Source organism: Populus trichocarpa, chromosome 14, assembly GCF_000002775.5.
Source record: "Populus trichocarpa isolate Nisqually-1 chromosome 14, P.trichocarpa_v4.1, whole genome shotgun sequence".
In the NCBI taxonomy this organism is placed as follows: domain Eukaryota; kingdom Viridiplantae; phylum Streptophyta; class Magnoliopsida; order Malpighiales; family Salicaceae; genus Populus; species Populus trichocarpa.
The window spans coordinates 7,652,136-7,672,189 of record NC_037298.2 but is presented as its reverse complement, the minus strand read 5'-3'; the positions used below and the strand labels follow the sequence as shown (position 1 = coordinate 7,672,189).

Below are 20,054 nucleotides of genomic sequence, written 5' to 3'. Positions count from 1 at the left end.
CAGCAATCGAACATCAAAGAAAGTTCAATTGTTGATTATGTATTCAAACCCTAGAATTAGCAATTTTCTTAATTAATTAGTAGAGCTCATAAGAAAATATAGCAGCTTATGGATTCGGAAGAGAAACAATTAAGGGATTAGGTGCGGTGTTAAAATAAGAAATTGAAGAGGAGAGAGAGATTTGACCTGAGAGAGAGTGGGGCGGGAATTGGGGGGGAAGCCTATCAAGACCCTCTCCTCATCGCCCTGCATTTCTTTCTGTAATAATCTCCTTTTTTGGGGGCTGTTGTTGGTCTTTGCTGCTTCTTTTCTTTCTTATTTAAAAGGGTTTATCTCTCTCCTTTTCTCAAATAAATTAATAAATAAAAACAAATTAATTTCTTTTTATTTTATATCTAGGAATTTAGTTTTCTTTACATAATTTGTAGCCGTATTTCTTTTTTGCTGTCATGTAAGTGGCAAAATTATATACAGGCTACCTCTGCAGGACAGGTGTTTGGTTCTTAATTGAGGATGAAAATATAGAGGGCATGGGAGTTGTCTATGAGGATGCGCGGTGACATGACCACGAAGCATGTGTGTGTTTGACCTTTTTTGTTGGACTTTTCTCTCTTCTGACGTCATGTTTTGAATGTAAATTTAATACCATAGCCGAGGCCCAGGCCCAGGACCAGGACCAGGCCCAGGATCAGTTCATTGTTTCTAATCCGAACGAACGGGTTGGTCATGGGCTCTCACAAGCCTGTCTTGCTTACCAAAGGAATGGAGGTTACGTTTAGCGAAGGAGACGGTGTGTTGTGAGACAAAAAAAAATAAAAAAAATCAAGTGCAGTTTGGTGTTTGTTTATGCAAGCACGGCAGCGGGCGCCGAGGGTGCTGTGGAACATTAGCTTAGGAAGGCGTAGGAAGCCGAGACAGAGCGCGTCACTCACCTCATTTCACCTCCTGCTTCCAGAGAAAGACTCGCTAATCACTACTAGTACAAAATGAGAAGAATTCATGGAGGAGGAGGGGTAGGGTTTAAGTGGAGCTTCAATTTGTTAAAGCAGAAGCTTATCCAATCGGGGCGGAACACAAATCATTGGAATCGAACATCCTTTCTCCAATCCCCAATTCCCAAACATTTTTCTCGCTATTACTCCACTGGTCCGTCCTTTTCTTTCTTTCTCTTTCCTTTTTCTTTTTAAAATCTGAAAGAAAGATTATGATTTTTTTTCTTTTTATTTTTCCTTTGGGCATCAAAGCAGAATCGCAACTGCAGTTGTCCCCGAACCTAATTAGAATAATGGAACAAAGACTATCCGCTATTGAACACAGGAGTGCTTGTCTTGAGAATTTCATGAACCAGGTCATTTAATTTATGTTTCTTTTCTTTTCTTTTCTTTTTCAAAAAAGAACACTGCATTTATTGTTGTCAAATGATGTCTTTGTATTTTGATTGAAGACAGCCAGAAGCCTCACCTACAGAATTTTCGAGGGCAAATAAAGAGCTTCGGAAACTCAGGGGTTCAATGGAACTTATAACCTACCTCAGGACCAAACAGAAGGTACTGTTTACACAATCTCTCGGCTATCATGGAGAATGCTCTTATAGGAACAGGAAATATAATTTTATGTATTCTTGTCTTATCGTTTTTGCTTTTCAGCAATAACTAGAGGAACCAAACATATCATCCTCTAATCTTGTGTTTAAAGTAATATCGTTTTAGTTGCTTAGGGTGCTTCAAGTTTCAACCATTAGAGTCCAAAGTCCCGAAAAAAGGCATGCTTTTGCAATTTTTCTCAAATAAGTTAAGTACGCAACCAAAACTAGTCACCAAAAGATGCCGGTCATTTCAAGTAAGTTTATGTCTCACTAAACATCAGGAGAAGAGAAAACAATGGGTATGCTAATCAGTAAGATTAACAAAGTAGCAATCAATACAAGAACACCCAATTGGAAATCTGCCTTGTTTTTTTAATTGGATATGGGCCTCGCTTGCTTCAAACATGTTGTACTGGTTACTTTGGGGGACAAGACATTGTATGTATGAGGTTTGCTTTTTTCACTTTCTAGGAGATTGATGGTTTGAGATCACTGATGACTGAATGCCCAGAAGATAGAGACATGCTTGATATGGCAAACGAGGAATTGAGCCAGGCCATGGAAGAAGAGAAAAGACTGCAGAATTTGCTGCTGAAGTCATTGCTTCCCAGGGATGATGCTGATGAGAGGGACTGCATTTTGGAGGTGAGAGCAGGTAACAATACATCTATAGATAGCATTAGAAGCGATATTTCACTTACACCTATCGTTTTGGTGTCAGAACCATTAAGCAGTTTTTCTGCATTTCTCCATCTATTCTATTTATACTCTCTTGAATCTGACAAGTTTTAATCAGGATCTGGAGGGGAAGAGGCTTCTTTATTTGCGATGGATATATTCAAAATGTAAGATGTTGGAACATGTTAGTATTGTAACTATTTATGATTCCCAAGTCCTCTTTTGAGAACGGAGACCTTGTTTAAATTATAACAGGTATGAGAGATTCTCTCAGAATAACGGTTGGAAATTTGAAGTGGTATATATAACAGAATCTGATTTGAAAGGATATAAGGTATGCTTCCTTCCTTTGTTGAATGATCTGTGTGTGTCTTGTATCCATTCCAGCTCATTTTTTTTCTGCAGAGGATTTCAGTTTTGAATATCACATTTTAAGGGGAGTTCATCTTGTGGCTGTCTGACAGATATCACTTCTGCTTCTGCTTGGCAGGAAGCTAGTGCAGCAATCTCAGGAGCTGATGTCTTTGGGAAACTCAAATTTGAGAGTGGAATTCACAGAGTTCAGGTCTCATTACTACTGTCCAATAAACTATGCATGACTTGTAACATAAGTGACAGATGGTTTGCTTTTGGCAGCGTGTTCCAGTGACAGAGAAGTTGGGTCGTGTTCACACTAGTGCTGTGTCTGTTGCTATCCTTCCTCAAGCTGATGAGGTGCTAAATCTGTAAATGATATCCTGCAATATGTTATTTGGAAGATTTTGAAAATTTATCACTTGAGGCTGGTTTGTTAGCATCTAAGCATTTATAAGGAAGAGCAATGTGGTCATCATAATGGCCACAATTACTGCCTATTCATGGTCTTTGGTCATTATTGTAATTGGAAGTATACATCTCGTTTTTGCCCTCTCATTGATCTTTTTTTATTTTTCAGTTCCAATATGATTGGATTTTGGACTTCTTTTGATTTATTGTTTTTGGGGCTTCTGCAGGTGGACCTTCAGTTGAGGAATGAAGATCTGAGAATTGACACGTATAGATCTGGTGGTTCTGGCGGTCAGCATGCAAATACCACCAATAGTGCTGTTAGAATAACTCATCTTCCAACCGGGATAACGGTTTCCATACAAGATGAACGATCCCAGCATATGGTAAAGGATTTTCATTGATTACTACTGTTTTGGTTTCTGAGTGTTTCGGATCTTTGGGTTGCAACTGGCCTCCTCATTACATTTATTTGAGACAATCTTTACTTAAGCTTGCAGATGTATTGCATACTCGTTTCCTAATTTAACAGTAGATTCTTCAGGCCACCAATGGTAATTTGATTAAATGGAGGAGTGGAGGATCTGGTTATTGAACCACAAATAGCATGCAAATGGATGCTTTGAGCATCCAATCATTAAAAGTTACCTTGGATCTGGCACTCGACCAGCATTCTCAAACACACTCCATTGTCAATTTCTGCCTTTTAATTTTTGCTTTTCAGGATCTATTGGAAGGATGAATTATGGGTTGTATCTATTTCAAACCACTCACTAAGTTGCTAATGTATCAGTGCTTTTAATAATGGCTCGTTCTGTTTCTGCTATTTTTCCAAGCAATGAAGCAACAAGCATATGATTTTAACTGTCAACGGTTCACTTATTATGTTGCTGCTTTCTGGCTCTTCATAGAATAAATCGAAAGCCCTCAAGGTGCTATGTGCAAAGCTGTATGAAATGGAAAGGTCAAGACTTCATATGAGTAGATCAAGACTTCGATCAGAGCAGGTTTAGAACAACTATGAGATAACTTGTTTGCTAGGTTTCTGTCTTTTTTCTTAAGTGATTTGGAAATCTTATGCATTGTTGAACAGATTGGTAGTGGAGACAGATCTGAACGCATCAGAACATACAACTTTCCTCAAGGACGTGTCACTGATCATCGTGTTGGCATCACTCATCATTCAATAAATGATGTGATGCAGGGCGAGAGTCTGGATGTCTTCATTGATGCTCTTCTTCTACAGCAGGAAATGGATGCAATTGCATCATTTGGTTCTATTGAGTGAAGTTGGCCAAACCCTGGACGCTGGACCTCCTTTTGTTGGTGTTATTTCGTGGGGAGTCTTCGCCGAATTGGTGCTGAGCCCCTAATTGGCTGCGGTAGACTCGTTATTTATGCCATATTTCAGTGCTGAGCCCCAAATTGGTGTATTTTATTTTTTTTATAATAAATTTATGATTTTTTAGAGAAGTGAGAGATGAAGTCATTATTTTATGTTGCTCGAAACTGATTGTATCTTTCAGCGCTTACATCGTGCATTGCACTATCACGTCATGTATCTCGATTTTGTTTCACTTCTGAATCTGAACTATGAACAGTAAATCCTTGCTGGCATTCTTGTGGACCTTGTCCTACCTTGTGTTGCTCTTAATTCCCCCCTTCGTAGTTTGGCAAACCATCTGGGAATTCTTGATCTCTTGTAAATGAAAAATAAGTTACTGATCGTATCTACACCCATCAAATATCGTCCAGGAAAAGCTTGCTTCGACGATGTCTTTCTACAGATGAAAAAACCATGACATTCCTAGACGGAGCTCTTTTTTTTTCTTCTTTTTTTTCTTGTGCGTGTCGTACCCTTGCAATGCTCAAAGGAAAATGAAGGGGAGGTGTATATTCTTTCATGGGCCGTTACTCCAATCCTAGCCCATGACTAGGTTCTGTATCATGTTTTCCTTCTTGTAGGTTGTTCAATTTCTGTAAGAGTTCATGTGGGGTTCATTGTGTCAGCAATGGATGACTGTAACATGATGGGAGCAGTTGTTGACAGAAAATATTCCTTCTTCCTTGCCGGTCGTTCAAAACGACAAGCTCAATCAGGGCTGCTAATTAGGCGGGCAGAATTTATGATCTCCAGGCGATAATCCTTACCCCACCAACCTACTTGCTTCAAGGATAGACAACGCTAAAAGGTCATCCTCTCTTCCAGTCAGGAGAAGGAATGTAATTATAGTGCACCCGACAGGCAAGTGGATGATAAAATTGATGGTTCTTAATCTTATCTCGAACCCCAAAGAACATTAGAAGATAACAAATCATGATTTGTTGTATCTCAAAAGAAAAAACCAAAGGTTAGGACCTTTGAGAAGCCAAACCCATAGGATGAAAATTGCCATACAAGTGGGGTATGGTGTGCATATTCTCTCTGCCTTTTTGGCTGATATCAACTCTTTTCTTGTAAAGTTCGCCAATCTTGACCTAGAAAAGTAAGAAAAACAATATAGGCTCTCTTATTCATGGTTGTGATATCTCAATTCGCTTGTAAGTCCCTTGATTAAGAAATGTATATGTTGCCTCTTGCAGAAAAGACGATGGAATATATAAAGCCATAAGCAAAGCCCAGAGATATGGTGCAAATCCCTTGGGGTCCAAGCTGTCAAGACTGAAGGAGACAAGCGAACATACCTATCATAAAAAAGCTATGAGCTACCTCATTCTAGGAACCGTAGTTAATTAAAGAGAGAAATAAGAAAAGAAGTGGGGGGTCTGGTTTAGGTGGTCTACTTACCCCATTTCCATTGAAAGAATAATCGTAAAAATACCATTTCCTCTTCTTTCTTTCTATTTTTTTACCATATTTAAGACTCATTCTCTTACAGTCAACTAGCAGTTCTCTCTTCCCACGTTAAAAGTCCATGAAAATGACCCAGTTGTTAGTTGTGATTGCTTGGAAATGTAGAAAAGAAATCAGCTGATATGCAATCCTAACCACAAAAGTCTCTTTCTTTACTTGCAAGGTTGAAATCTTGAACTTGTGAACGTGCTGGTTGGCTTGAGATGAAATCTGTCCGTTCATTGCCACTACTGGTTATTGGATTTGATATCTAATTAATAAAAAAGATTTATATGTGATACAATATCTAACAACAATAAGAATCCAATGCTAAAAAAATAATTAATCAGATTCTATTTCTGGGTGTTGCAAGAAATGGTTAATGAAGTATCAAGCTTTGTCGTTTTTTGATTATTGGTATCCTGATTTGTACCGTAAGGATTAGTATTGTTTTCTTCCATTGTTGAGTTTATTACCCAATTGCTTACGCGTAGAGCTGGACTTAATTAGCAGGGCCATTTGTCTCTGATACAAAAAAATTGACCCTCTCCTATAAAAACAAAAAGAGAAGATTTTGCAGTTCATAACAAGCATATCTGACACAACCCCAAAAACTGAAGGGGAGTTAGAATCTGAAAACAGAATCAAACAAGCTACCAGAGAAAATTCTGTCAAACTTCTTCGATGAATACTATAATGTGAATGACCAACTGGGTCTTCCTTATTTTCCTGAAAAGTTCAAGCAGGTGTCGGGAGTGACCAGAACTAAAAGGGGGATTGGATTGGATTGTTTTGGTTTGGTTTGGTTTGCTTACCTGTGTGATCTGGTGATATGGATGATTTTCCAAAAGTTATGTATGGGTGGAGCTGGGAAGAAAACAAGCTGTTTGAGATGGCTTTGGCTGTGGTTGATGAAGAAGACCCAGATAGATGGAAGGTGGTTGCAGCCATGGTTGGTGGGAAGAAGAGTGAAGAGGATGTGCAGAAACATTATGTGATCCTTTTAGAGGACTTGCAGGGTATAGAGTCCGGTAAATTGGATCATAAACTTGTCGGAGAAGCTCAGCCTTGTGTTCAAGTTGACTGCACTGAATCTGTATGTTGGACTGATGAAGATCACAAGTATGTAGTAATCTTTACTTGTTGAATTGAATCTCTTTAGCTTACTTCGCTTGCTTTGTTTTATATTTTTTTCCTCTCTTCCCTTCTCTTTTGGTCTGTGTTGCCATGTTTTCAAAATTAAAATATTCTGGTTCCCATTGGATGCTCCGTGCCTGTTATAGATAATCAGAACGGCTTCATTTAATTCTTCTAAAAAGATTTTTCTTCATATCCAATTATAGGGTCTGAAGTCAGTAAAATGCATTCTACTCACCGGATAAGAGTAATCTTACTACCGGACATTCGATAAAATTTCTTGCTGTTAGGAGGCGCCTGATTATTATCTTGGGATTTCTAATTCATTTTCTATTCAGAATTTCATTTTTAATCGGTTGGTCAACCATGTGAATCCAATATTGCTAGTCTGATCAATAAGGGGCGGATTACAGAGAAAATGTTGTGGTCATTCCACTGCTTTCTACCAAGGGTTCTTTGGTCAGCAAACTCCTCCAGAAAAATGCATCAGGTTCTTGCTTTTTGTTGTCTGAAGGAAGTGATTTCAGGTTGATGCATTTTTATTCCCGGTCTCATGGAAAAGATAATACAGTTCATTTTTGTGGAGGGTTCTCAAATGTAATCCACCGTTCCTCACTCATCGTCTGGCAAGCCTTGAGGAAACTAGGTCTAAAACCCCTTGTAATAAAGAAATTAAGCATAGAAAGCACAAGGGAAATCAACATCTATGTCTCGATAGATTGATCATTTTAGCTTCAATTAGTTGTATGTTATGTAGCGGTGACTGGAGCCTGCTATCATGGTTTATTTTATGTCTTTATTCCTGGACATGTCAAAAATTCTCCTTACCAGTAGCTTTTTGAGCTCCAGAGAAGATTTTTGTTCCTTTGGAATTTGGGTTAAATGTCATATTTCTTCTGTTAAATCCCTGAACTTTACTGTATCTTTGATTCCAGGTTGCTGGTACAACTGGACATAAATTGATCGCTAGGCCTCAGGAAGATTGCAAGCCAAGAACATAATTGATGATGGTAGGAGTATTAATTCTTAAACTTTATACGTAGTTTGGAGTAAGCTACCACTTATATTCTACTTTGTAAGGCAGAAATTTCCACCTAAAAGTGGATCAGAAGTACTGTTGATCTTCCAATCTGTAGGTGAAAGATGGATCGGAGATCTTCCTTTTATCTCTTTTTTTCCTCCCACCTTTTTTGAATTCTAAGTCCTAGATAGCGTTAAGAAACTCGTTAAATTCATATTTCTAAAAATTTAAATTTTATTTTTGTTTAAAATTATTATTTCTTATATTTTTTTTTATCGTTTTGATATTCAAATGTTAAAAAAAATTATTAAAAAAAATTATTTTAATATATTTTTAAATAAAAAACAACCTAACACCACATTTCTAGACATCCTCTTAACCAATATCAATCAAGGATTCCACTGGGTTCGTCGTTTGCAGCGTCTTACCAGTAGTTCTGGTGTTTAGTATTTCACAATTATCCAGAACCATCTTGGAAATATCTCATTTTGACCAAACTCAGGCATGAGATCAAGATGTCTGACATCAGAAATGGTTTTTTGGATTCTACAATACCACACCAAGTTTTGTCCATCGCCATGTCTAGTTTACGAAGAAAGCGAGACACTTGTGAAATAATATACTACCTGGGTCCCAAAAACCGAATGGTCAGCATCCCTGCATTTTCCACAGCACAATGTTACGTTGAAGAAGCACACCATGAGAGCATGGAAATTGTAGGCTGGCCATCGATTTTGGGATGCGAGAAGGGTCTATAACCCTTTTCTGTTTTGGAGTTTTTGGGTTATATTCCATGGAAAAAACTAGAAGAATTTGTAGAAAGAAAGGAATTGAACTGACTTTTGTTCAGAAAATTTCACAGACAGTGCCATGAAAATCTTCATGTAATATCTCCATGAAAAACTCGCCATGACATTTTACTTTCTCCATGTGATCTCCATCCATGGTTAAAAGAACTTCCTTGTCCAGTTACAATGTGATCTCTTTATAAAAACAAGAGACAACGTTGCTTAATATAAAAGATAATCTCCATCTAGGGCTAAGACAACATCTAGTCCGAGTACAACAATGTGTCTATACGAGCATACAAAAATATTTGTTCAAATAGAATGGTGAACACAAGCTTAGAAATTTCTTAGAAAAAATTCGGTAATAAATAAACATGAAATCTCGAAGTTCATTGACCCGCTTTTTTTTTAAAATGTAGAATTAAAATAGCAAGATTCTCAACAACTCACAATATAATTTGAATTTAAAAAAATTTAAAATGATAAAACATTTTGTAAAAATCAAATAAAAACTAATTAATTAATTATACAAATTAAAACCAAAACGAAACGTATCATAAAAACCAATTCAAAATAAATAAAATACTTAAAAAAAAATTTAGTATGATATATTTTAAAAAAAAATTAAGATGACAACATATTTTAAAAAAATTAAGATGACAATATAAAAATTTAGTTGAAGATAACTAAATGAATTGATTGCCTATTAACTAAAAAAAGAATCCAAACTGAATTTTTAGTATGGAATTCAAAGTTGCCTCCTATATTTTTTATTTATTTATGTTTGATCATTTATCTTTTAATTCAACTCTTTCTGTACTAAAAGAAGGAAGCAATTGAATATGAATTTGGGTCCAAATGGTGCAATTAAGTTAAGAAAATGTTTAAGGATCAAAATTGAAATTTAGAGGTGATATGTTAGAGAGTGTATAGTAAAAAATGCACATTAAAATTGTCTCACCTCTTAGCTATCTTTATAATTATAATTTAATTTTTTTAAAATAAAAAAAATCAAACGAAAGCTCATATTTTTTAAATATTCATACATCCTTTAAATATGACCCATGAGGTCCTAGGCTGTTTTTCTTGATGGACCTTGCCTTGTATTTTGTGCTGAGACCTGACGATGAATGGGACAAGTCCTGGGCTTAATGTTGGGCTCGATATTAGGCCCATTATTGTGTGTTCAATCTAGGCCCTAAAATGAGGGTGTTAAGTCTGAACTCTCATCAATAGCCCCAAGTCTGTGTCTTTGATGAAGAAAAACTGTCTTCTATTGACAAAATCAAGTACAGGAAATCTCAAAGGCCAGCGCATCCGAGCTCGACAAGAAGGCAAAAGGTTTATGTAACAATGCCATTTAAGGCCCCAGATAGTCGTAGCAAAATAGGAAATTACAATCCTCTGGAGGCAATAAAAAGTAAAATACTGATGCCTTTTCAATTTGATTTTCTTCAAGGAGGGGACTCGATATATCAGACAATATCAAAATCAAGATGGAGGTTAAAAGGAAGCTGTTCCTGTACAGCGAAGTTGATTCTAAGCTTGTGTAGTGTCTAAACAAAGATCTCAATTGCTATCGATCAATGCCTCATCTGGTAGCATTATGATCTATAATGTTACAAAGATCTCTCTTGAGCTTCATGCTCAATGGAGCTGCCTGCAATGGAAGTTCGTCCCTGAATTTTTTTTTTCCAACTGCAGCAACTATGTTCATATCCTCACGGGGCATAAGTTTTCCTTGGCCAAAGATAACCGCAATCTTACATTCTCTTAATGATTCGAGTACATGATATTCAACTTCATCTGTCTAAAAGTGAGATTTTGATCTCATCATTGGTTTATGGTTCGGAGGTGAACAAAGAATAGTTGTGCAAATCTGTCCACATACAGCTAGTGATGATTTGTTGGTATGTGATCTGGGAAACGAAAATAGCAACTCCACTGAATACCGAGTTTCTCATCCCAGCTGAGTCCATTCTAGATTAATGCAAGCTACTAGCGGTTCCCAAAAGGATCGCTGACTATTGAGTTTCATAGTGATAGCATATGGTTCTTAACAGACGGCTCAAACTGATGATGAGATATCTCAGGTTTAATCCTTTGGCGAGCACAAGTGAAAGCACAAAGGTACTTGCAGAAGAAGCAACAGCTAGAACGTGGGGAAATACCAAAAGGATCAGGGATGATATGTGATCAATCAGTAAATGAGCCTTGAAGCTACGCGAACATCTACCTGGATAGAATTTGAATTGCTGATATCCTCTAATGGGGGGGCACAGGAGAACACACCAGATTCGTGCACATACCATGCCTGTTACAACAACCCAGTAATAGTAAAATGTATATTCTGATTGGCTACCACGGAAACCAGAAGGCAGGAAAAACATGGGTTTGTCATCAAAATCAAGGGATGCAAAACAAGTGCCACACTAAAATTAAAGCCTGCACAATCCGACCACAGTACATACCCTTAAAAGTCACTCACATCAGAGTGCAACCTAATTTTCCATCTAACCTATCCCTATGCTAAACAGGCAGCCTTATAACGATCTATCTGACATAAAAATTGAGTTACAACTCTATAAACATGATTCATCTACGAGACAACATTGCACGATACTTTATTGTGGCCTTCACCTTTGCACCTGCTGCAATGCAGTGGCCTTTTAACCACTCCTCTTGACCGGATTCTTCTCTTCTTGGGAGAGCCAGAGACACGACGAAGAGGGGAAGGGTTTACCTGAACCTCTGATGATTCTCCAAGCACAGGCTTATCTACCGTTGGAACAGGCTTTATTGATTCAGAGTATGTTAAACGAAAAGCTTCAGTTGTATAGTACTTGGAGCAGTAGTCATACACATCCCTACCAATGTGCTGAAGCACCGCCACAGCATGCAAACATGGGAAACCGTTAAGTTGCCATTCCCTGCAACTACAGTCCCATGCATCTATGTTAACGACATTAACTGCGCCCAGGAAATCTTGTACCTCAAAAGTGTTACTAGGTGAAAACATAACTTGAAGTGACTGTGCCTTGAGAATCTCTTTCTGTAATTTATCCTCCACAGATGGAGTTAATCTTGTTAGCCACTGATCTGACTCCACCTTTCGAGTGTAAATTAGTTCCATCAGCTTATGGCGAATGGTCTCTATAATCTTTATTATTGGTAATGCTGCGAGCTCAGTTAACCAACTGTAAAATGACTCGGCAATGCCTGATGTTATATGGTTGTACCGCGCACCATGGAAAAGTGAGTTTGCCCAGTTTTCAGGGTCACTTTGCAAAATCCAATCATAGGCTTCAGGTGAAATACTCTTGATGCTTTCAATGCACTTTCGAAATGCATCAAGTGTGGGAGCATATGCAGCATCAAAAAGATGTCCAACGATGACTCCAATAATTTCATGAATGCATGGACCCTTAAGATCCCTCTTCAGCTCTTCTGACAGATAGCGAAGGCAATAAGCATGGTTAGAATTCTCAAAAACCACAGAAATTGACTGTCTTAACCCCATCTGTCTATCAGCCACAAATGTTATTGGCTGAAATGTTGGAAGAGCAGTTTTCAATTGTACCAAAAACCAATGCCAGTTATCATCATTCACAACATCCACTATAGCAAAAGCAACAGGGAAAATACCATAATTTCCATCCACCGCTGCTGCAGTCAGCAATTCTGACTGATATTTTGATTGCAGGCTCATAGTGTCAAGGAAAAGCAAGGGGCGACAACCACTCTGAAAACCATGTAGTGAAGCATGAAAAGCAATAAATAACCGATGAAAACTTAGGTCCTCCCTGGTGTTAAGAGAGACAGCTGTACCCGGATTTGTCTCTACAATCTTCTCACACAACCATGGTAATTGATTGTATGCCTCTTTGTATGAACCCTGAATCTCCTCTGTGGCAGCCTCCATCCAACGTCGAACCTGTGAATATCTCAATTCAATTCCAAATTCCTGCTGAATTTGATTGGCAATTTCCTTGGGTTTGACATTAGGACTATCACGCAACTTTTCCTTGACAATACCTTCCACTACTTTCTTTGAGGCTCGAGGATGACTATCTGTACTGGTACCAGCACCACATGTGTGAATTTCATTCAGCCTTTTAATTCGGAATAAGTGTGTGGTAGACAGCCTTGATGCAAAAATCCTCCAGGGACAGCCATCAACACTACACTTGGCACTTACACGCATGCTATCATTTTTCTTAAACTTGATCGTGAATCCCTGAGCAATGGAATACTTGCGGAAAGCATCACGGACTTCACGTACATTGTTAAACTGCTGGTGAAGGCCGGTTATGCAATTCTCCCATAACTTAACACGTTTCATCTGTCCACCACTCTGAATTTCAGTAGGTACTGTAGCCAAGGAGTTGAATCGCCCAGCATTCTCAGAAGCAGAAGCAGAAGCAAGAAAAGCAGGGGCAGGAGCTTGAGCAACAGGTGTAACATTGAGAGGATACTCTTGTTGGATCACTCTCTTCCTTGTGGACCTGCAAGACCAATCATGCATTAATATGATATAAAATACAAGCATGCCAGTTAAATCACTTTGGAAACCATTGTATCCACATGGTCAGCTGCATCTCATTACAGTTAAAATTAAATGCCAGACCCTGTTGCCTCTAAATACAACCACAAGCCAGGTGAACCATTTAACAGAGTAAAACAACATAAACCTTCAACATCCGCATTACAAGAACGTATGCAAGTTACCTTTTACGAGGAGGCACAGGTGTGGCTTCAGTTGTACTAGGCGTAACTGCAGCTAATGCTGTTGAGCTTTCATTCTTAATGACAAAAACGTCCACAGTCCCTGAGTTTCCATGAAAATCAAGAAAACGCTGGACGTCTTTGTCACTTGAAATAGTAATCAGAGTCCGCTTGTTATTGGGAAGAAAGTACTTGATGGTCATTGAATCAGTTCCATACTTCCACATATCTGCAATCTCCAACCTCAATTCATCAAATTTAGTCTCACGACTTACACTAATAGCATGAGCATCTCCACCAACATACGACAAGGAACCATCACTAGCAGTGGAAAACTTCCCACCAGACTGACATATCACAATAAGGTTATTCATGGCTTTTTCCTTCCAGTTATTTGCAGCGAGAGTCAATTGTTCGAATTCAATAAAACCAGAGAAAATAATCTGTCCAAAAAAAACAAAAATCCATCAACCACTAGAAAAGGGAAAATGCACATGCAATTAATATATATAAACAAGACATTGGTAGCAGTAACAAAATTATAAAATTCGAAAGACACAAATCTAAACAACTCATGACCTTTGTAAACAGAAGTATCCAGCAGATTCAAACTGTAAGCATTTTAAGCAATTGTTAATTAAAAAAAAAATCTTTCTTGCAAACAATGAAACAAAAATTGCAGGCAGATATAAGAACGGGTTTCACAGTACCTAAATTCAATACATGAAAGCAATGTAGTACCAAAAGATAATAACTTTGAAAGAAAAACAATTAAGAGAAAGCAGAGAGAGAGAGAAACAAACTGATCCAGAAGCGAAGATTGCAAGAGGCAGCCAAAAACCGTAGCTTTTACTCCATCGAAGAAGAAAAAGGAACCCTAGATTTAACGATTTGGGGGGGTTTAAGGGTTTGAATTAAGGTGGGTTTTGGGTTTTGATGGTGAAGGAGGTGAATTGAAATAAAATTGTGGTTTGGGATTGTTTGGAAATTTTGGGGTTAGGAATTGGACTTTTGGGGATCTCTCTCTTTTTCTCTCCGAAAAGTAAATGGAGAGTAGGATGAAAACGCAAATTCCCTAAAACAAGAGTGGCTGACCTATAAAAGGACAATTTTACTCCTCGTTTTCACTGTCTGTGGGCTTTACATTTGGGCCTATGTCGGTATAAAGGGTGCAGAGCTGGACCCTCTAATCTAATTATGGGCCTAATTGAATGCAGCAGACCATGTTGCTTTTTTTTCTTTTGATTGTGTTGGATGATAAGAATAACTTGAAACACACATTTAAAAATAATGTCAATTATAGAATTAATTATATTTACATTTAAGTATATCCCATAAAACGACTACATGTACAAATTATTTTATTTTCCTGAACCAATGTCCTCAATATAATCCTTGCCCCCATTCATATGACCGGCGAAACCTTTTGTATAATAGTAGCCCCTGTACTCGCGACCGCCTCATCTATAACCCAAAATATGAGCTCTCGCTACTAAATAATTTATATAACAATGGCCGCCGGTCCTACTACCGACTCATCAAATATATTTTAAGAAATATCAACCCCTGCTGCTACGCCCGACTGAACAATTGAGTAACAACAGCCCCCGTTCCTCCAATGGACCAAACCATTAAGTTTTAGAAAATAACTCCTCCCGCTCTTACGACCAACTAATCATTTAATCTACTAATTGGGAGGAGGATTGTTTAGATCATGGTGATGGGTTGTCAAACATGGGGCATGATTAAGAATATTCTATATAATCACTAAGTTCATGGAAACATGTAAGAAACTGTCCATGGGAACATGTAAGAAACTGTCCAATAATTGCTCAACTAAATTCATGGAGAACATTGAGGAAAACTTGTCCTATTATGTCATTGTAACTTTCATAATATTATATTTAAATAGGTTTGAAAGCAATGAAAGCTCTTGCTGTGTAGTATACAAGTTTTGTGCATAACACAAACACACACACACAGATATATATATTTTCTTTGTTGAGGTAATAATATGTTATGTACTATTTTGTTTTATTGCTTGTGATAATTCCGCTTGCATATGACAAGTTAAAATGTGAGAACCTTCTTTGGTAAGCGAAATATATAGTTATAAGTAAATACAAGCAAAAAAATAATAAAAAAAGACTTAGTATAGTGGGACTAGACTGCCGTGTGAGGTTGAAATTTTGAGTGAAAAACTTGTCCCTGTAACAAATTCTCTCTATTTCTTTTCAATTTTGAGATCACTACAATTTCAAGAATCAAAGTACTAAGATATCTACACTCTCCATGACTGTACAGTTGCTTGTTCAACAGCTTCAGGCAACCTAATGCATCTTTTGCTAGGACTATTGAAGATAAAATGTACACGTGTACCAGTTAACTTTGATGCCAAGAATTCTGCCTACCTGCACTTCCCAGAATAAAAGGGCATTTCCAAAGTCTTCTGTCGAAAACAAAAAATAAAGACTGATCTATGTGATTAATTGTCACAATCGATTCTCCAAGAGATCAGGCAAAGTTATCTTTCCCAGGTTGTTTGGGTCAAGCTTGCTGAATTGATTGCAGATCTGCAATATATCTTTTTCGCCAATCTTTCCCATTTCTTTGAGCTTGTAGATTACGTACTCTGATTTACTGTAAAAAAAAAGGTTGAAAAATAAATGAATCATGGCTCTATCTAGATTGAAAGACTGCATATCTAATTTTCTGTGAAAAACAAAGAAACAAAATGAATCAATAGAGGCTCTATCCAGCGTGCCAGATTACATATTATGATTCCCATAAAGAGAATCCATTGTAAAACCCCAAAAATAGATCAATTACATCGTCTGCAATGATATAGGTCATGAGAAACAAAAGAAGGAAGATATTAGGAAGTTTAGAGGAGTTGATTGATATCAGCATCTCGATCTACACATGTTCCACATAACATGATGGCTTGGAGCAGCTATGAAGAGCCCTTGCCTTTTCAACTCAAAAGTATTTGGATAAAAAATATATATCCAGGAAATTAAAGATTAACTACTCCGAATACTATATAACTTATCATTTGAGAAGAACTAGTCAAAGAGTGACCTTACGCGTTTAAATCCATAATCTTTAAATACTAATGGAGTCATAAATATCAGACAACCTGCTCTCCTATGTTGTTTTCCATTTCAGTAGGAAACCTATTGGCAACATAGACCGTCAAGTCTCCTGAGATCATGCAATCTATGAGACTATGATAGATTATTGTCTTGCAGCACATCATATTTAGCTGAAGTTTCAAAAGACCTTCATGCAAATAAGCAAGAAAGGTTTTAGAATGTGACATGCTATATGCTAAACCATCCTAACTATGCTAAAGGTCTCCAAATCCAATAGAGCAATTACTTCACAAGACAACAGCCCATCACATACTGTCCTCAATTCATGAGCCTGTCACTAACAATTAGAAGGCAAGAACCAGGTTAACTTGGCTCATAAACAAGAGGAATTTAAGATTTTAATTACTTTTGATCTGTGTTTCAATGTTTGGGAACATAATACATCAGCAGTTTCACTAGAATTTGCTTATCTAAAATTCGCATCAACACAATGCTCAACCCACCCAACAATCTGAGAGTAATTATCGAGGATAGTTAGCACAGAAATAGAAGGAAGAGTTTAATTAACTTTCGATATCCATCTCCTAGAGCAGCATTTCATCAAGATTCCATCTTATCACACAATGCCCCCAATTCAAAGCATAGGCTACTAAACTTCTGGTAAGAAGCGGATTATTTATTCTCTTAGGTAAGAAGCTATCTCCATCTACGTGTTCATACACATGGTACTAATCAGCTATTTCTATATTCTCCACAATACATATTTCAACAATTTTTTCCTCAACTAGAAGAGACCCGAATTCAATACATAGCCTAGTTAATGTTTTGAGGATTTGTTTTTACCTAAATTATCATATCATTAATTAAAAAAAATTCCCAACAAGAAGAGCTATACATATCCAGAAATAAAAGCAATTAGACAGATAAGAACAAGCGAGAGATCAATATAGAGCCGCACCTAATGAAACCGTTATTGTTCATATCCGCAGCAAGCAAATCCTCCACAGTGATATCTCTATGCAACACCCAATTGGTAATCCTCCTGTGCCTCTTATCAATCCTAGCCTCTGCCAAATAAAGAAATGCCCTTGCTACCGCTAATGTCGAAACCAAAAGCCAAATTGCTGCAAACAACCTCCCTGGCAAGGTCTTAAACGCCCTATCACCATACCCAACAGTCGTAACTGACATAACCGCCAAATAAACTGAATCAATCCAATCAAGATCCTCCAAAAAGTACAAAACCAAGGTCCCAATTCCAATACACAGAACCACCACACCAAGTGCCAATCCAACCTTCAATCTTATCCTCATCCTTCCCTTTTTAACATCAAAGATATAATCAGTAGCTGAAAATCCTTCGTGATTTCGATTTTTACCCATTTCAATGCCAGTCAAGATCATGCTTTCTTGCAAATCAAGAACGTAATTAACTAGCCCACTGAGCAAGATGTCTATAAATCCAAACCCAACTAGCACAAACACACAAGCAAAGACCTTTGTCACTGGTGTTAAAGGAGTTATATCACCATAACCAATGGTACACATAGTGACTATACAGAAATACAAAGCGTCAACAACCGGGTGAGTCTCAATACCCGAAAAATGATCAGTGTTGAAAGAGTAGATAATAACTCCAAGAAGCAGATACATGGATAGCAAGAAAGTGGCTTGCCTGATTATAGAGGTAGAATCAGGTTGTGGTTTAGGGATTTGGGGCTTTGTTGGTTGAAACTCTCGCATGACAACCATAGCAGGAGCTGTTTTGCACCTGTGAAGAGTGCCGGGTTTCTTGAAACGGGTATTCGGAGGTCCGAGTGGAGGAGAAGGAGAAGTGGATGGTGTTTGTGGGGCATCTTGGATTTCAGGGAATAGTATTGGGGTTGAAAGAGACTGAGTGAGAGTGATAACGGGTTGGGGTTTGTAACTTTTTCGGTTACCGAGAAAAGGCTCATTCTCCATCTCCAGAAAAGAGGAAGAAGAAGAAGAAGAAGAAAAAGGGGTTCGTAACCTTGTTTTGGACAAGGAGAGAGGGAGTTTGTGGTGGACGAGGAGTTGGAGACTTCTAATGGGTTTTCATTTTTCTTTCTGAGAGGCTAACCTATGGTTATCAAGTCTATAATGACTGGAGAGCAGTCTATTTTACGGTGACAATGACCCCACTTACAGGCAGATGGACAAAAAGAAAACGTCATGTTTCTTGTCGATGCTGGGTTCTCAATTTGTCATGGCTGGCTATGCGTGGGTTCGGCGTCAGGTTTTACTTTGACTGGTGAATAAGCCGGCGCATGCTACTACATCTCCAATCTCATGGGAAAAGGATGAAGATCTGCATCTGCCGATGAGCATTTGAATCATGTCTCCCTCGTTTTACACTTATTGTGAATTTGATGTGGCGATTGTATTACCAGCAAGAAGAAGGGGAGTCTTTTTTTTTTTTTTTGGGTGAAATATTGTATTTTTTGTTTTTGAAAAGAAGGGGAGTCATTGACTGACGAGAGAGGAGAGGGTGTCTATCGATCGTTTTATACGGCGTTGTTTGATTTTTCTGCAAAAATACTTTTTATAAATTTTTTTTTAGATAATTTACATGTTATTAAAAATATAACTGTATCAACCAAGTTTTATTACATGAATATATAATGCAATTCAATTAAAAATTAAATAAGATAAAATTAAATCCTGAGAAATATACCTCATTAATCATGTTTTAGATTTCTAGATTTATTTTCTAAAGGTCACCATTTCGAGTTTTATAAACTTTAGAGTTATTAGAGGCTTTCATGATCGTTAATTTCAGGATCCGTGGGATTAGTTGAAATGCGCACAAACTGATCCGGACATCTACATTAATAATAATAAAAAGTAAGCTGGAATTAAAAATGATGGAATCAAGGATGGTAATTTCACTAAAATTTGATGAATATTAATTTAAATTAATTTAAATATGATTTTTTTTTGTTGGTTGGAGTTCATATGATATTCAAAGTCAAAAACTTGAATTAAGGTAAGGTAGGTATGGATACTCCATTGTCCTGACCCAAAACCCTACGGAACTACGTAAACAATCTTTGAATCATATTCCCATGGCTGAAGTGGAACAGAAGTAGGAGAAGAAGAAGGAGGAGGAGGGCATTTGGAAGCTCTTTGGATAAATTCATCCAACAAATTATGAACAGTTTCAAGATCATATTCCCATGGCTGAAGTGGTTGCAGATGAGTTTGGGTTTCGATGTTATGCAACCGGGCTAGTGAAGCCATGAGAAGGAGAGAGGATCCATGAAGAACGTGGATCAGATGATCTAGAGCTTACGCTTGGGAACTCAAGAACTAGGTGAGGTGGCATGATATCTGATTCAGTGTGTTTAGTATTGCGGTAGTTGTTGTGGTTGTAGTTTGAAAAAAGTTGTTTTATAAAAAGTATTTT

The 20,054-nt window shown here is 37.5% G+C and overlaps 4 protein-coding genes across 7 annotated transcripts; 2 read left to right on the top strand and 2 right to left on the bottom strand.

Annotated features, from left to right (window-relative positions):
* Positions 1 to 802: 802 nt before the first annotated feature.
* Positions 803 to 4,645, top strand: LOC7495184 (peptide chain release factor 1, mitochondrial). Of its 2 annotated transcripts, none has more exons than XM_024585622.2 (11): positions 803 to 1,146; positions 1,245 to 1,348; positions 1,449 to 1,547; positions 2,057 to 2,240; positions 2,382 to 2,430; positions 2,519 to 2,597; positions 2,754 to 2,828; positions 2,900 to 2,977; positions 3,256 to 3,414; positions 3,940 to 4,035; positions 4,122 to 4,645. In XM_024585622.2, exons 1-11 carry the CDS (start codon positions 987 to 989, stop codon positions 4,314 to 4,316), a joined length of 1,278 nt encoding a protein of 425 aa, XP_024441390.1. In that variant the 5' UTR covers positions 803 to 986; the 3' UTR covers positions 4,317 to 4,645. The 2 variants fall into 2 exon arrangements, with proteins under 2 accessions (XP_024441390.1, XP_002320945.3); XM_002320909.4 differs by having other exon boundaries at positions 806 to 1,146; positions 1,248 to 1,348.
* Positions 4,646 to 6,139: 1,494 nt separating this feature from the next.
* Positions 6,140 to 8,270, top strand: LOC7455394 (protein RADIALIS-like 4). Of its 2 annotated transcripts, none has more exons than XM_024585625.2 (2): positions 6,140 to 6,983; positions 7,934 to 8,270. In XM_024585625.2, exons 1-2 carry the CDS (start codon positions 6,694 to 6,696, stop codon positions 7,959 to 7,961), a joined length of 318 nt encoding a protein of 105 aa, XP_024441393.1. In that variant the 5' UTR covers positions 6,140 to 6,693; the 3' UTR covers positions 7,962 to 8,270. The 2 variants fall into 2 exon arrangements, with proteins under 2 accessions (XP_024441393.1, XP_024441394.1); XM_024585626.2 differs by lacking the exon at positions 7,934 to 8,270 and adding an exon at positions 7,205 to 7,902 and having other exon boundaries at positions 6,176 to 6,983.
* Positions 8,271 to 11,221: 2,951 nt separating this feature from the next.
* LOC7455393 (uncharacterized) lies at positions 11,222 to 14,616 on the bottom strand. 2 transcript variants are annotated; one of them, XM_052446952.1, is made up of 3 exons: positions 14,243 to 14,616; positions 13,536 to 13,975; positions 11,222 to 13,312 (listed from the first exon to the last, which is right to left on the bottom strand). In XM_052446952.1, exons 2-3 carry the CDS (start codon positions 13,904 to 13,906, stop codon positions 11,407 to 11,409), a joined length of 2,277 nt encoding a protein of 758 aa, XP_052302912.1. In that variant the 5' UTR covers positions 13,907 to 13,975; positions 14,243 to 14,616; the 3' UTR covers positions 11,222 to 11,406. The 2 variants fall into 2 exon arrangements, with proteins under 2 accessions (XP_052302912.1, XP_052302911.1); XM_052446951.1 differs by having other exon boundaries at positions 14,336 to 14,616.
* Positions 14,617 to 15,734: 1,118 nt separating this feature from the next.
* Positions 15,735 to 19,058, bottom strand: LOC7495183 (two-pore potassium channel 5). The gene is made up of 2 exons (XM_024584567.2): positions 17,586 to 19,058; positions 15,735 to 16,172 (listed from the first exon to the last, which is right to left on the bottom strand). The coding sequence occupies exons 1-2, from the start codon at positions 18,587 to 18,589 to the stop codon at positions 16,025 to 16,027; spliced, it is 1,152 nt and encodes a 383-aa protein (XP_024440335.1). The 5' UTR covers positions 18,590 to 19,058; the 3' UTR covers positions 15,735 to 16,024.
* Positions 19,059 to 20,054: the final 996 nt, after the last annotated feature.